The sequence below is a fragment of the Mustela lutreola genome, chromosome 3 (genome assembly GCF_030435805.1).
Source record: "Mustela lutreola isolate mMusLut2 chromosome 3, mMusLut2.pri, whole genome shotgun sequence".
Lineage (NCBI taxonomy): Eukaryota > Metazoa > Chordata > Mammalia > Carnivora > Mustelidae > Mustela > Mustela lutreola.
Window position 1 is genome coordinate 209,353,598 of NC_081292.1, and position 15,595 is coordinate 209,369,192.

Genomic DNA, 15,595 nt, shown 5'->3' on the forward strand with positions numbered 1-15,595 from the left:
TGTTAGCTTCGAAGACATTAAATTTTGCCGCTCAGAGTCTGCATGCTGGGGGGGGGGGGGGACTGGTGTTTGTGTTCGGGATGTGGACGGAGTGATGCACCGCGGGTCGTGGGAGTGGGGCTGTGGGAAGAGACCTGACACCCGCCAGCCGGGCCTTGGGAGGGTCTTACGGTGATCGGAAGTGAGCCAAGGGCCCAGAGGGAGAATCTCCCCCCCCACCCCCCCGTGACCATGCGAACCGAGCGTGGCTGCGGGAACGAGACGTGTGCCCGAGGCGGGAGTGAGTGTGAGCGCTGCGTCCTGACAAGGTGCGGATCCCACTGGGGCAGCAGAACCGACTGCAGTGTGCGCGGTTAGATCCCCAAATCTGCACCTGAGCGCATGGCAATGGACCCTCTGTAGTCCCTTTGATACGTGGGGATGGGTGTGATAAGACGTGAGCCGCTGGACACTGTGCGATCCTGGGGAGTATAATGAAAGGAGGGACTGAGGGGCCACTTGAATAAACGCAGCCTTCACGCGCACTGGCTGCGGACACCTCTGCGGACGCGGCTGACACGCTGACGTTCTTGTTTCAGGGCACACCCGGGAAGGTTGGACCCACCGGTGCACCAGGAGATAAAGGTCCGCCCGGACCTGTGGGACCCCCCGGCTCCAATGGCCCCGTGGGGGAGCCTGGCCCCGAAGTGAGTGCTCCAGGGACAAGGGACAGTAGCTCTCCTCTTGCGATCTGGGTGTCGTGGGGACAGTGTTTTCATTTAGAAATCAATTATCTTTTGACCTGGAGTTTCCGAGTGAGGTTCCTGATGCACCTTCCTTCCCGGAGACTTGTCTGCATGATGGCAGGAGGCAGTAAGGTTGGCGTCTTGGCACCGACTTCATCTGGTCGCAGCCAAGTATGTCCGTTGGTTGAGGTTGTTGCCAAATCGTTTCGAAGGTGGAACCACACCTTCGTTCCTTCTTACGTCACTCTATAATGGCACATTTTTCAAAATCGCCAAGTTTTGTGGTGATAGGTTTAATACAAGGAGTAAAGCTTGTGAAAAGAGAAAAATACGGAGAGGCCGTTCTCCTTAAACATCACGACACAGTACGTTAGCATGTCATGGTCCCGAGTCTCATTTGAGGAAATCGATTTTTGAAAAGTGATTTGAGAAGTTATAGGTTGGCATCTCCTCTGTTTAGTGCTTTCATGAGTAAAACACAAGACAGTGTCACATTTTCTTGAAACAATACCTTTCAGGACAATTTTTCATCAAACGAAAAATTCTGAAAAAAGTCAAAAAGTAATATAAGAAGAGAAGAACGTATATTCTAAAAGCTGTTTCATATCTAAACCCAGTTGTTTTATTTTAAAACGTTAAGGATGTTGTTTGCATGAGCTTCAGACATGAAAAGGAGGGAAACCGTCCACTAGTGATACACACAAAACACCAAATTCTAAGAATAAAATTATTGCCTATGTATTTCAAAGGATTTGAGGATTTTTTTTCCCTCCTGTTTTAAAATAAAAAAGAGAAATGAAGAATTTAGATTTAGTGCAGGGCACCTGCTCGGAGCGCCTGGCAGGGGGGTTCACCGGGGGTCGCAGGCCTCCGACAGGCGCTGCCTGCCCTGGGCCCACCAGTGAAGAGGCTGATGAAGCCAACTTGAGCACAGATTTAGTATTTCCACACAAAACACTGAAGGACCCAGATTTGTAGCAAATCCCACGACAGTTTTAAGGTTGAGCTTCCACAGTAAATAACCGGACATTCTCAATGCTCGGATATGGAAGACGTGCGCAGGGCAAGGAAAGAATGTTGCACTTTATAGGCACTGATTGTAAGTGGAAAATGCAATGTCTTCCATAAAACTGTATTAGAATTGGCACCAAAGAAAGTAAGAACGTGGTAATAATTTTATAAGCAATTCCAAGTAATAGAAAATATGGCAGAAGACTTTCTTCTAGGAAAATTTCCATAAGTGCTAATTTATACTTTATGGAAGAGAGGTGGAAATCATGCTGTATTTTTCTGGCCGTTGGGATGAGTTTTTTTCATTACTCGGTTAACTCATTTTTCAAACGTGATTCATTATAGGGTCCAGCTGGTAATGACGGTACTCCAGGACGGGACGGTGCTGTCGGGGAACGGGTAAGGGCGGTTTCACTGATTGGGAAATCTGCAGTCATGTCCATTTGGAATCTTTGCAATACTAAAGATTTCATTGCTCCAGGGCAGCCCTGATTTTTCTGGCAGTAGCTACTTCTTCTGTAAAGTCATAATTTAGCCAGACCTTGTCAGTGAAGTGAGATTTGAGTACACTGCAAGGTAAGATGGCACTTCTTATTAATTGTAGGAAAGCACATTGCTTTCGTATCTGGCGAAACACGAAGGCTTTGGATGAGGATACAAATGAAGTAGTCTAAATTTCAACTCGTTCACAAAAGCATGGAAGCAGAAATAGAGCTGGGCGCCATCTCAATTTCTCTACTCTTCTCCTCAAGTGAATGCCCCATGAGAAAATAAACCATGTGGCTTCCTATATGCTGTATATCCCATAATGTGTTTTAAATCTCATGACATAAGCTGAACTGAAAATATCCTCAAATTTCTCTGAAGTCCCATGCCCTTTGGGTCATCACACAGTTGTCTCAGACTACGTATAGTCCACAGCAGGCGAAAAATCAGTCCCCCAGGCTAACCTCTATTATGACACAATGACTCTTCACTCTGGGAGCTCATCATGTAGCAGAACGGGCTCTAAAGTCAGATAGACTTTCACTGGAATCTTGATTCCTTAAGTAACCAGCGGTGCAGCCTTAAACAAATTTTCTGAACCTCAGTTTTAAATACTTAAACAGGATTAATACTTACTCTGTTGGATGTTTGTGCATTAAATAACATGTTTAGAGTATCTAGTAAGTACTCAAAGGAAGGGAAAGAAAGAGTTTTGAGGAATCTTAGAATGAACCCTTCCCCTGTCTACCATAAAGCCAGGGAGTGCAAGTTCTCTTGGCCCCTGGGTTTTTCCCTTGGTCAATATACATTGTACAATGCAGTAGTCTTCAAAGATTTTGCTGATGTATTCCATGGTCTAATTTTTAAAATCAACACTTGGAGCCTTGACATAGTTGGGTCACCTGGATAAAATAAGGATCAGCCTCTTTTTTCCAAATACCGCATTGCTTTATTCTCAAGTAAACCTTGCATTGTGGAAAAGTCCTCAGTGTGGTGCCCAGAGCTGTTCACTCCCTGAGGCACTGCAAGACAATAAGACAGCAGAGAGATATGATGCTTTTTCTTTCATAAAATGGGAGAGAAGTGATGGTTAAAGAGTAGGGAAGGATACTTCAGACCAGTTCCCTGAGAGAACACACATGAGCTGATAATCTAGAAAGTGGTTTCCTTAAAATTTTCCCAGTTTTCACACCCTGGAAAATGTGTATCCCAAGTGAATAGATATGCTTGAAGACTGCTGTGAGAAACATGCTAAATTCTGGAGATGACACTGTCATACTGCAGTCATCTTGACTGTGGAAGTCATAGGGCAACAGGGGAGGGGACACATCTGAAATTGGGGGAAATATTCTTATTCTCTTCAGTTTGACTTATTAATAAGTAAATATAAGTAAAGTACAAGTTGAATAATAAAAATCAGGTTTTTAAAAAGTGCACATCTTCTTACCTCGAACAGCATGAGCCTATAGAATGCCATTGGTTTAGGATAAATCCAAAAAGAGTAATACCATGGTTATTCTCATCAGGGTGATCGTGGAGACCCTGGACCTGCAGGTCTGCCAGGCTCCCAGGGTGCCCCTGGAACGCCTGGCCCGGTGGGTGCCCCAGGAGATGCAGGACAAAGAGGAGATCCGGTAAGGAGAGTCAGTTCCATCCTGACAGTCGCAGACATCACGGTGCTGTGCAAGCCCGCGGTCATGCCTGCACGCTTGATAAAGAAGTCCCAACAAGGAATGATCGACAGCCAGTTATGACTCAGGCTGTTTTAATGTTCATGGAAAACATTTGATTTCTAGTAGATGTTCAGAAATCCTGAAGCTTTGAAGGTCATCATCTGAAGATGTTGTGATTTATAGGAAATGTAGTAAGAACACATCATGTTAAATTTAAGCTAGTAATGTCTTAGCGTAATCTGCTCAGGGGACCTTCGTTCAGCGAAGTCAGTTAATAAAACTGACGAACGTAGTGTCACTGGAGTCGCGGTGAGCGCGCTCTTAGTCCGAAGGACATTAGCTTGGTTTTAACCCATTAGCCGTAAGAGTATACACATGGATACACATAAACACATATAAGTATCTGACTTACCTATTTTTGATTTCTGTGTTTATATAGAATATGCATATTTTGTATATGCCAATTTTTGTGAAAATTTCTTCTAGGGTTCTCGGGGTCCTATAGGACCACCTGGTCGAACTGGAAAACGTGGCTTACTCGTAAGTTCTCTGTTTTTCTTTAAAAGTAAAAATCTTCTCGCATAGAATATATATACTCCCAAAGAAGCACAACTTAAGACTCATAAATGAAAATTAGCAAGCTCCTCAAACTGTGGACAAAAATATTAATACCCAGAAGTTTGTATTTGTTTTTATAATTTTAAGATATGTCCTCTGAATCTCACTGTGGGTTCTTTCAATAATCAATGAAGACCTTTGGAGTCACGGGTTTCTCTCAAAATAATAGGAATAATAGTGCCCTTGTTTGAGATTTTCTAAAAATTACATAGGAAAATGGATTTGAAATCTCTTTGTAAACTTGAAAAGAACTACTCAAGAATTTTTTGTTTCCAACCAGACTACCCTGCTTATGTTCTGATCATTTTGCGATTTGCGAATGCTTCCAGGTTTATGATGATTATATGGATGTTTTACCGTGCATGAGTCATCTCTGATGGGCAGCCTAATAGGCCACGTTCCTTTCACACTCATTATATAAATTAATATCTCTATTGATGAAGAAAAATTATAGATTTAAATTCATGGCCTATTATTAAATCATAATTCTCAGCTTTGATTTGAGCCTGACTGGAGAAGATTTTGTAGTTATACGGCATGTCAAGTGAGCGATTTTCTATCTAGTTACAAAAACAATGTGGTCTATTTTTCAGGATTAAATGAATTTTAGTTAATAATTTAAATAGGTGCATTTTGGTTTAGTTATCTTCAGTTATGAAATTTTGGGACACCCCGAAACAAAAGAACCTCTCTAGCATGAAAACATTCAGGCTGATTTTAGTATTTAAATATGTATTATATAAAATATATAAAAGTATGAAGATCTACTCTTATTTTTATTATAAAAAGATTCCCATACTGTTTGACAATTAGGCTGTCCAAATAAAAAAAGAGAAAGAACCAAACAAAAACTAATTAAAAAAATTATTAACCTGACAGCCAGTCTATTTGATGATATTTTCCATTCTCCAAAGTCAGATTGATAGAGTTTGAATTATCTTTTAGGAAAACTAAATACAACTGAAGCTGTCCCTATAGTGGGTGGCCCTATGCCTCTTGTCTGTTTATGAGGAAGCACTGGATTCTTGGAATTGCTCTCATTTCCAAGACTTTAAAAAAAAAAAAAAAAAAAAAAGCAGCTCACCAAGACTGATCAGATTAATCTGATAATTTCTACCTCTTCTCTAGGCTTAGCATCTATCCCACAAGAAGATGCTTATTTATTGCTTTTTTCATTAGTTTCTCAGGATCGGGATTGATGGATTTGGGTGCAGATATTGCAGATAGAAGGATAACAAGCATTTCTTTATGTTGTCTTTAGAGGAGAGTGGCTTAATGATGATATTCCTCTTCCATTTGCCTGAACAAGACTTTGTCCATTTTTTATTGAGATGTAACTGGCATATAACATTACCACAGTGCATAGTACAATTAGTTGATGTGTGTATATATTGTGAAATGACTATCACGACACCACAGTAAGTCTAATTAGCACCCATCATCTCACACACTTGCAATTTTATTTTCTTGTGGTGAGAACTTTTAATATCTACTCTCTTAACAATTTTCAAATATGCCAACTTCCTTAATATACTCCCAGCCGTGCCATCCAGTTAGCTTATCTACAGGTGCAAATTTAATTAACATTCCTTTTCTAGAAGTAACATAAGTAAATAAGAGCTCATGTTTTAGTTTAAAAGAATCTATGTATGGAGCAAAGTTTTTACATAACGATATCAGTATAGTATGTGGAATACAGTTTTTGGAAAATGTTTCAGGTAGGTTAGATCAAACTTAAAAAGACATCATTTTAGTATGAATACAGGGTAAACATTTAAAAAAACCTGAATCTTTAGGAAAAGCTTTATTGTATATCTTGTGTTTTTCACTAAAAACACCATCATTCCTTGAGGAAAATAGACAAACACTTCTAGGTCTAGTCTGTTCAGATAACTATGTTAGCTCGTACAGTCGTTCCCCCTTATCCGCTGTTCCACTGTGCGGGTTTCGGTAACCCGCAGCTGAGTGCAGTCAGGAAGCAAGAAGCAAATGATCCTCCTTCTAACGTGTCATCGGGAGGTGGGTCGTGGCCTCTCACCACCCCACAGTGCCCACGTCACTCACCTCACTCCATCTCGTCACCTGGGCATTTTATCCTCTGACGTCATCACAAGAAGAGCCGTGAGGACAGTACAGTAAGATGTTTTGAGAGAGAGACCACACTCGCGTAACTTTTATCATCGTATATTGTTGTAAATGCCCTATTTTGTTATTCGTTATTATTAATCTCTTAATTTGTGCCTGATTTATAAATTTAACTTTATCATAGGTATGTATGCACAGGAAAAATCATAGTGTGTCGTGTTCGGGCATCCACTGTGGGTCACAGAACATACCCCCATGGATAAGGGGGGACTGCTGTACAGTATTCAAAAGTGTAGTAAATGCAATTGTAAAAGTTAAAATTGCGGTAAACTGTAGTCTCACCAAGCAATACCTATGCCACAACCCTATTTCTAGGGACCCCAAGGACCTCGAGGTGACAAAGGTGATCATGGAGACCGAGGTGACCGAGGTCAAAAGGGTCACAGGGGCTTCACTGGTCTTCAAGGTCTTCCTGGACCTCCTGTAAGTTATTCCTTTAAGTAGTGTTTGCCTTCCGTGTGAAAATACACAAGTAGCATGACACGAATATTTATTTGCCCATAAAATGTTTGGACTTTTTGTATCGCAGTTTCATTTGAAAATGTATCTTGAATATTTAATTACCCGCTTACCCCTTATAATCTGCCATATATCAGCTACAATTTTATAGGAATGAAATAAAGCAAAAGGATAAACGTGCCAGAACTCTCTAGTTTAGTATTGGTCAACTCATGTAGACACAGGAGATGCTGACGACTTCAAGAAATTACTTTATGCTGCTAAAGTCTACGACAGCCAATTTTTAAAAGCTGAGAACGACAAAATGTAGGTGTAAATATTTTGGCAACATTTTTTACTTTTTTCCTACTTAGGGTCCAAATGGTGAACAAGGCAGTGCTGGCATTCCTGGACCATTTGGCCCACGAGTAAGTAACAAAACCTGCCAAGTTGCGGATATAAATGATAATGCTTTGGTGACATAATATTAGGGCTCGAGTATCATATTTATGGCATTGAAGCTGAAGTCAGCCCCGGTTCCCTGAAGCTTCTAGCAAATATATGAGACAAACCAATCAGCAACAACCTTTAAGTGGAAATATTCCTAAATATGATCTACTGCTTCATGGGCCTACATTAAAATCTTTTACCTGCTATGCATATACTGATCTGTTGCTTCATTTTCTAGTCTGTGTTTATTGAAATTTCACTGAACTCTTTGAAAAGATACAGTAGGACTTACTATGAGATGGAAATAGATTTTGAAGCTGGATTTTTTTTCCCCCTTTAAGTAATTGAGATATTTTCTCAGAAGTCATTTGCATAAGGCTAATTCAGAAGCAAATCATAAAATGAAACCAGTATTTGAGGCTTTTGAAAATTCTACTTTGGTATCACTGTTGCCTCCAATAGGTCATTAATGTCCTACAACAATTGACACACGTAATTACTTAGGACAATCATTGGAAAAAATGTCTGCTCTGTCTAAATACAGGGTAACAAATCATACATAACATAGAGAGGAGTGGTATTAACTGGGATGTGATGAGATCCTGGGGAATAAGCACACGAATTTAGCTTATATTAATCAGTCATACCTCTGCCATTTTCTTAGTACTAATTGATTAAATTTCTGATTAACTCTACAATACATGAGATTTGATGAAAAAGTTTTTGGCTTGTGCTGGTCTTTTACCACACATGGATGATGGAGAATTCGTGTGTGATCCAACAGTGAACACTAAGGAGCCAGAACGCCATTGATTGGTTAGCAGGACAGTGAATAAGAAACCATTGTGACAGCTCCACGAGGAAAGGAGGCCTTTGATTAGATGATCATTGTGAAAGGTTTTCTTCCATAGAAGGAATCGTGTCATCTGCGAAGAGAGAGAGTTTGACTTCTTCATTGCCCATTTGGATACCTTTCATTTCTCTTTGTTGTCTGATTGCTGTTGCTAGGACTTCTAATACTATGTTGAACAAGAGTGGTGAGAGGGGGCATCCTTGTCGTGTTCCTGATCTCAACGGGAAGGCTGCAAGCTTTTTCCCATTGAGGATGATATTTGCTGTGGAGGGAGGGGATGTGGAGAAAGGGGAACCCTCTTCCACTGTTGGTGGGAATGCAAGTTGGTGCAGCCTCTTTGGAGAACAGTGTGGAGATTCCTCAAGAAATTAAAAATAGAACTTCCCTATGACCCTGCAATTTCACTCCTGGGTATTTACCCCAAAGATATAGATGTCGTGAAAAGAAGGGCCATCTGTACCCCAATGTTTATAGCAGCAATGGCCACGGTCGCCAAACTGTGGAAAGAACCAAGATGCCCTTCAATGGACGCATGGATAAGGGAGATGTGGTCCATATACACTATGGAGTATGATGCCTCCATCAGAAAGGACGAATACCCAACTTTTGTATCAACATGGATGGGACTGGAAGAGATTATGCTGAGTGAAAGAAGTCAAGCAGAGAGAGTCAATTATCATATGGTTTCACTTATTTGTGGAGCATAACAAATATCATGGAGGACATGGGGAATTAGAGAGGAGAAGGGAGTTGGGGGAAATTGGAAGGGGAGGTGAACCATGAGAGACTATGGACTCTGAAAATCAATCTGAGGGGTTTGAAGGGGCGGGGGGTGGGAGGTTGGGTGAGCCTGGTGGTGGGTATTAAGGAGGGCACAGATTGCATGGAGCACTGGGTGTGGTGCAAAAATAATGAATATTGTTATGCTGAAAATAAATAAAAAATAAATTAAAAAAAGAAAAAAAATGTTTTCTTCCTAGAATCTAAAATATGGTCCTTGTTTCTGGCAGGGTCCTCCAGGTCCAGTTGGCCCCTCAGGTAAAGAAGGAAACCCTGGACCACTTGGGCCTATCGGGCCTCCTGGTGTGCGGGGCAGTGTCGGAGAAGCAGGACCTGAGGTAATCACAGGGGTTTCATGCAGGTCACACTGTTGGTTCCCAAAGCATGGACTCTGTCCGAGGAATATCCGTGCACCATGGTGGACAAGAGATCAAAAAGACTCTGGAAACAAACCTAGATGTCACACAAGAGCCTGCCTATATAAGTAACCACTGCAAGTATTTTAATACAGATGATTCAGAGCACATTAAATTAGAGTCCAAGCTCCAGAAGCCCTGACTTCATGTAACACCAGTGAGGGAAAGCAGCAGGTTATGACTGTGTTTATAATTAAAGTTATGAAAACATCACTTTGCTTTAAATGGCAATATACCAAACGTGAGGTTGATGAGTGTAGTCATTCAGAAAAATGCTGGAAAGGGAAAACAATGAAGTTATTTTTCTCTGTTGGAAGTGACATTCAGAGAGGATTTAAATTAAATTCCGAGTATCGACTTGGGAAACATCAGGAATTTGGGACGCAACCTCCATTTCTGCCGTGCACACGGTGCGTGTGTCGGAGTCCGGCCGCTATGCTGTTTCTTCCCGCTGGTCTTGTCTACCTTTCCTTCTTCACGGTCTCTTTTCTTACTGATGTGACCATTAAGCCAAATATTTATTATTTATTATGTGGGTGGAATAGCCTTGTTTTCCCCATGGTCAAGAGGAGTATTTCCTACACATTTCTCTGGGAACGGTTAACAGCTGCAGACTTGGCACACCTGGGACTCACATGCCTCTAGACCTCCTTTGTTCTGTGGTTTAGTGGTACTTGATAGAAAGGGAAGAAACAAAACAAAACAAAACAAAAAAACCGTCTTACCCCATCAGCATAAAGGGATGCAGAGAATCATAATATGAGCTTAAAGGAAAAAACCCACCAGATTGACCAGACTATTGAGGTTGAGGCCAGGTTGGCAGTGAAGGTCGAAGCACCGTGTTCAGGGCCACTTAACGTGGTGCGGCGGGCAGAGAGCTCCAGCCCTCCGATGGCCAGGACCATGCTTCCCACGTGCAGCGTGCACTACGGAGCTCTACAGACTGTCCCCGGCCCCTAAGCTGCTGGCTCTTCCCTGCGAAGGGACTGACGGAGGATCCAAGGCCCACCGAGTCCCTGCCACTTTCTGTGCTTATCTCCCTGCTACTGCAATAGTCCTTGTATGGCCGGGCAGAGAGTGGTTTGTTTTGTTAATAGAAAGGCTGAAGAGAACTTTTATCAGTTTTGCGTAGTACAGAGAAATTCGGTCTACACACTAGTTAATGCACGTAAGAAGCCTTCCTGTACTTCCTTCTATATGTGGAAGTAGGGGAAATTCTTTTCGGGGTGGTTTCTTTCTTTCTTTCTTTCTTTCTTTCTTTCTTTCTTTCTTTCTTTTTTTAAATTGTTTTCGGAAATGTTTGTTGTGGGCACTTCCTTGACACGGATGTGAGGCCTTAAGAACCAGCACCCACGACTCACTGCGTCTCCTCTTCCAGCTTTGGCCCATAAATCCTTTTGAGATAGTTCAGTGTGCCTTGCCCCCAATAGTTTGGAAATGCATGTCTACCTCCACACACTCTGAACGGAAACATCGCGCACCTGCAAGGTGATGTCGGGCAGACATTCTGCACTTTGGTTTGTGTCGGTCTCAGACGCCGGCTTGCAGACATGTTGCCTGATAGAAGTTATGCATCATTTCTCGTGCTCGGGAAGTTACGGAAGCAGGCCAGAGCCACGTTATTTAAAAAAGTCATGAGGTCAGGGACACCTGGGTGGCGCAGTGGTTTACGCGTCTGTCTTTGGCTCAGGTCCTGATCTCAGGGTCCTGGGATCAAGCCCCATGAAAGGCTCATCATTCAACAGGGAGTCTGCTTGTCCCTCTCCTGCTAGAGACCCTCTCCCCCGCTCATACTCACCTGTGCACTTTCTCTCTCTCTCAGATAAATAAATAACTCTTAGGAAAAAAGTCATGAGGTCACAGATCTGTCAGTACCATCAGATGGGGTATCACACTGTAACCCCCCACATACTGAGTCCCATCAATGCCTTTGTGTCCAGTTGAAATTAAAAAATTAAAAAAAATACATTAACTAGATTTCTAATTTTTTAAAAATTAGGGTCCTCCTGGTGAGCCTGGTCCACCTGGTCCCCCCGGGCCGCCTGGTCACCTTACAGCTGCTCTCGGAGATATCATGGGTCACTACGATGAGAGCATGCCAGACCCCCTTCCGGAGTTTACTGAGGATCAGGCGGCTCCAGACGACAAAAACAAAACAGACCCAGGAGTCCATGCCACCCTGAAGTCACTCAGTAGTCAGATTGAAACCATGCGCAGTCCTGATGGCTCTAAAAAGCATCCCGCCCGGACGTGTGAAGACTTAAAGCTTTGCCATTCTGCAAAGCAGAGCGGTGAGTGGACACCCCGCCCATTTGAGGAAAATCTGTTGTTCGGGACCGTGTTCTCGACTGCACCCCTAAATATTTTCTGGGCTTTCTACTTCAGGGACAGGCACAAGAAGTGAAAGTGGCAGACATGTCGCAGAACTTATGCCTTAGTGGTGAGGACGGTCACTGATGTGAAAAGCCACAGGAGGGGACGATAGGGTGACAGAGGAGGACAGACTATTGATGAAGCCGTCTCATGCGGCTCCAGACAGAACTCAAGGCTTTCATTCTGTTGTAGTTCAGCTCATTTACTGACTTCACTCATAGTTTTGACGACACGCTATTTTATTAGATTCCAGTCACATTTTGCTTTAAAATACTGGCTTTCTAAATTTAATGAGAACACACCGTTTTTGGCAAAGACACTTCATTGTTGAGGATTTTCTCCTTCTGGTACAGTTTTCCCAGCTCTCGGATGGGGACACTGATCTTTCCTTCCCGCGCGTGTATTGAGCCTTCAGCACATGGTGTGGCTAAGTGCCCTCGCACAGTGCCTGGCAGTAGGCAGTGTGCAAACGCGGCACAGTGACTTTTCCTCAGCTGCAGGGTCCTTCCCGAGCTAGGTACTCTCTTTAAGAGAGACTGAGTTCATCAGTGAGTTCCTCTCCTCAAACCCTCTGTTCATTCTTTCAGAGACTCATGATCACGTTTGAAATTCACTTGACTTAGTGCGTATTTTTAATTTGGAAACTAGGCGAGTACTGGATTGATCCTAACCAGGGATCCGTTGAAGATGCCATCAGAGTTTACTGCAACATGGACACGGGGGAGACGTGCATCTCGGCGAACCCGTCCAGCGTGCCGCGCAAGACCTGGTGGGCCAGCAAGACGTCCGACCGCAAGCCTGTTTGGTATGGTCTTGACATGAACAGAGGATCTCAGGTAATTTAATCCGCTTTCTGAGAATTACATTCTTTGCCTTTTGTTATTACTTGTATTTTATTATTGATTTAGGACTATGCTATTATTTGTGGCCAGGTTTATTATTATGTAAACAAACTTCACTATGAATTATATGAACATAAATTTTGAATGATAATTTCTCCACTGATGGAATGTGGAAAAGTCATTGTTTTTACTATTATATTAGTTCCTTTAACGCACGTGACACTGACTGTGGGGTATACTGAAAAGGACCTCGCCACAGTTGAAAGACGTGGATTGTACTTAGCATCAGGAGACCTTGGTGACCAACTCCTGGATCTCTTGCCGACTTTGTGGCCTCAGGGAGTCACTTAACCTTTTGAAACGTTGTTTTGCCTTTTTGAAGTGAAAGTGGTGGGCCGCCTGGTGGCTCAGTTGGTAGAGCCTCTGACTCGGTTTTGGCTCAGGTCGTGATCTCAGGGTCCTGGATCGTCCTGGGTCGAGCCGTGTGTTGGGCTCCACGCTTGGCAGGGGGTCTGCTTGAGGCGCGCGCTCTCTCCCTCTTCCTCTGCCCTTCCCCCGCTCATGCATGCTCTCTCTCAAAAAAATAAATATATCTTTGAAAAGAACGTAAAAAATTAAGTGAAAGTGATAATATCTACCTGACAGTCTCTGTGTGACTATAAGGAGCTTGATACTATCTAATACCTGATAAGGTACAAATAAATATTAGATGATTACCATAATAGTACTTTTAATAATTAAATCACTATGCAATCTCCGCAGTATTATTTAAACTCAGGGCATTTGTGATTACAGTTGATCCTTGAACACCATAGGGGTTAGGGAGAAACCTCAGTCAAAGGTCTGTGGGGTCGGAAATCCACACACAACGTTGACTCCCCTGAAACTTAACTACGAACAGCCTACGGCTGACCATAAGCCTCATCCATCACATAGACCGGACGATTAACACATATTTTGCGTGATGTAGTACATACTATATTCTTACAAAAAAGTTAGCTAGAGAAAAGAAAATGCGTTAAGAAAATCATGAGGAGAAAATACATTTCAGCACTGTCTATACTGGGAAATTCCGGGTATAAGTGGGCACAGGCAGTTCAAACCCATGTTCTTCAAGGGTCGGCTGCCTATGAATTCTTTTAGTATTTTTAAGCCTCAGTCTCCTTTCTGTTTCTTTCATGGTCCTGTATTTAGGTTCTCAACCAGCCTTGCCACTCCCTCTTCTACTACGAGCACTTCACTGCAGATCTCCCGGTGACAGCCTAACTCTGCAGTCTCCCTCTCACCTCTGCTTCCGATCTTTCCTCAGAGCTCATGCTCACAGCGACCTAATGAGACAGTGTGGGTGTGTAGAGGGTGTTCCGGAATCCACCAGGATTTAATGAGTAGGAAAGTTTAAAATTTAAATATACCCAGTTGAAATGTAACCTTGTTAATATAATATGTAAAAGGCTTAAATAGGAGCATTGAAAATACAATTCAAAACAGAAGATAAGTAGAAAAGAGCCTGTAGGAAAATATTTCTGATTATCTGTTTTGTCTGCAAACGGACAGCTTGCAATCTGTATTTCCTGAAGCATGGAACAGTGGGTCTTACAAGATTTTAAGCCAGTAATTGAGTCTTAATTCTTACTATAATTAGCAGTAAAAACAGAGTTATTTTTGACACACAGTTAAGTCAGTATACAAGTATAACTCCTAAAAAGAAATATCCAGATATTTTTAAACAAATAGAGAAGCAGATTTCAAAAAATACTTAGATTTTCTCTGATGAGTTCTAATTATGGTTGGTTTCATCCTCTTTTGTTTGAGGTAGGAAGGACAGAGGTTCTTGTGAATATTCATAGAAGTTTCAAAATATTTTTATATGCGGGTAAAGTATGTTGTTATATGAAAGAACAAAAGTAATATTCCTCCAAACTGATGTGTGAGATCATCACACACACACACACACACACACACACACACACACACACACACAGGGCACCATGAGACCCTTCAGTGTTTTGTATAACAAAGACTCTCTGTTTCTCCAGTTTGTTTATGGAGATCATCAGTCACCTAACGCAGCCATTACTCAAATGACCTTCCTGCGCCTTCTATCGAAAGAAGCCTCCCAGAATATCACTTACATCTGTAAAAACAGTGTGGGATACATGGATGATCAAGCCAAGAACCTCAAGAAAGCTGTGGTTCTCAAAGGGTCAAATGACTTGGAAATCAAAGCAGAGGGCAACGTTCGATTCAGATATATCGTTCTTCATGACACTTGCTCTGTAAGTGCTTCTGACCTATATTGATCTGGTTGAAGAAGAAATTTATTTTTGACAAAAATACAGTCATGGCAGAAGTGGGGGCAACCTTACCCCCACTTTGTTTATACTTGTTCTTTAAGGTAAACAGGAATGTGGGTTAGTCCACGAAGCACAGAAGTTTTAATGCAAAATAATGAACAAAGGACTGGGTCCTCGGGATTCAACCCAGCTCTTCTGCAAACCCTATGTGGTTCTTCTGCAAGTCACTTTATTTAATCTCAGTTTCAGGCTTAAAATGCTTTGACTCTAAAATGTATAATCAATATGAGATACCCCTTAAATTTTTCACTGATTTGTATGTCTCCTCACTCGTACATATAAATTCTAAAAGGGAAAATATTTAATGACGAATTATAGTGTCATTTGTGAAAACCAAAAAAACTTTCATAATTTATGTTAGCGACCATTTGGGAAGCTGTTGAAGAACAAAAGGTATTTCCTCAATTTAAATCACGAAGGAAATGGCTGCC

General features: G+C 42.1%; 1 protein-coding gene across 2 annotated transcripts in view; it reads left to right on the forward strand.

The window, feature by feature from the left end:
* COL5A2 (collagen type V alpha 2 chain) overlaps positions 1-15,595 on the forward strand; it is a 137,419-nt gene that overhangs the window by 119,965 nt on the left and 1,859 nt on the right. The window contains exons 44-53 of one of the 2 annotated variants that reach the window (XM_059168629.1): positions 579-686; positions 2,082-2,135; positions 3,749-3,856; positions 4,382-4,435; positions 6,974-7,081; positions 7,471-7,524; positions 9,410-9,517; positions 11,595-11,886; positions 12,617-12,804; positions 14,847-15,086. In XM_059168629.1, coding sequence (XP_059024612.1) covers positions 579-686; positions 2,082-2,135; positions 3,749-3,856; positions 4,382-4,435; positions 6,974-7,081; positions 7,471-7,524; positions 9,410-9,517; positions 11,595-11,886; positions 12,617-12,804; positions 14,847-15,086 — 1,314 coding nt within the window. Of the gene's footprint in view, positions 1-578; positions 687-2,081; positions 2,136-3,748; positions 3,857-4,381; positions 4,436-6,973; positions 7,082-7,470; positions 7,525-8,330; positions 8,824-9,409; positions 9,518-11,594; positions 11,887-12,616; positions 12,805-14,846; positions 15,087-15,595 lie in introns of those variants that run through there. The other variant, XM_059168630.1, reaches the window with a different exon arrangement.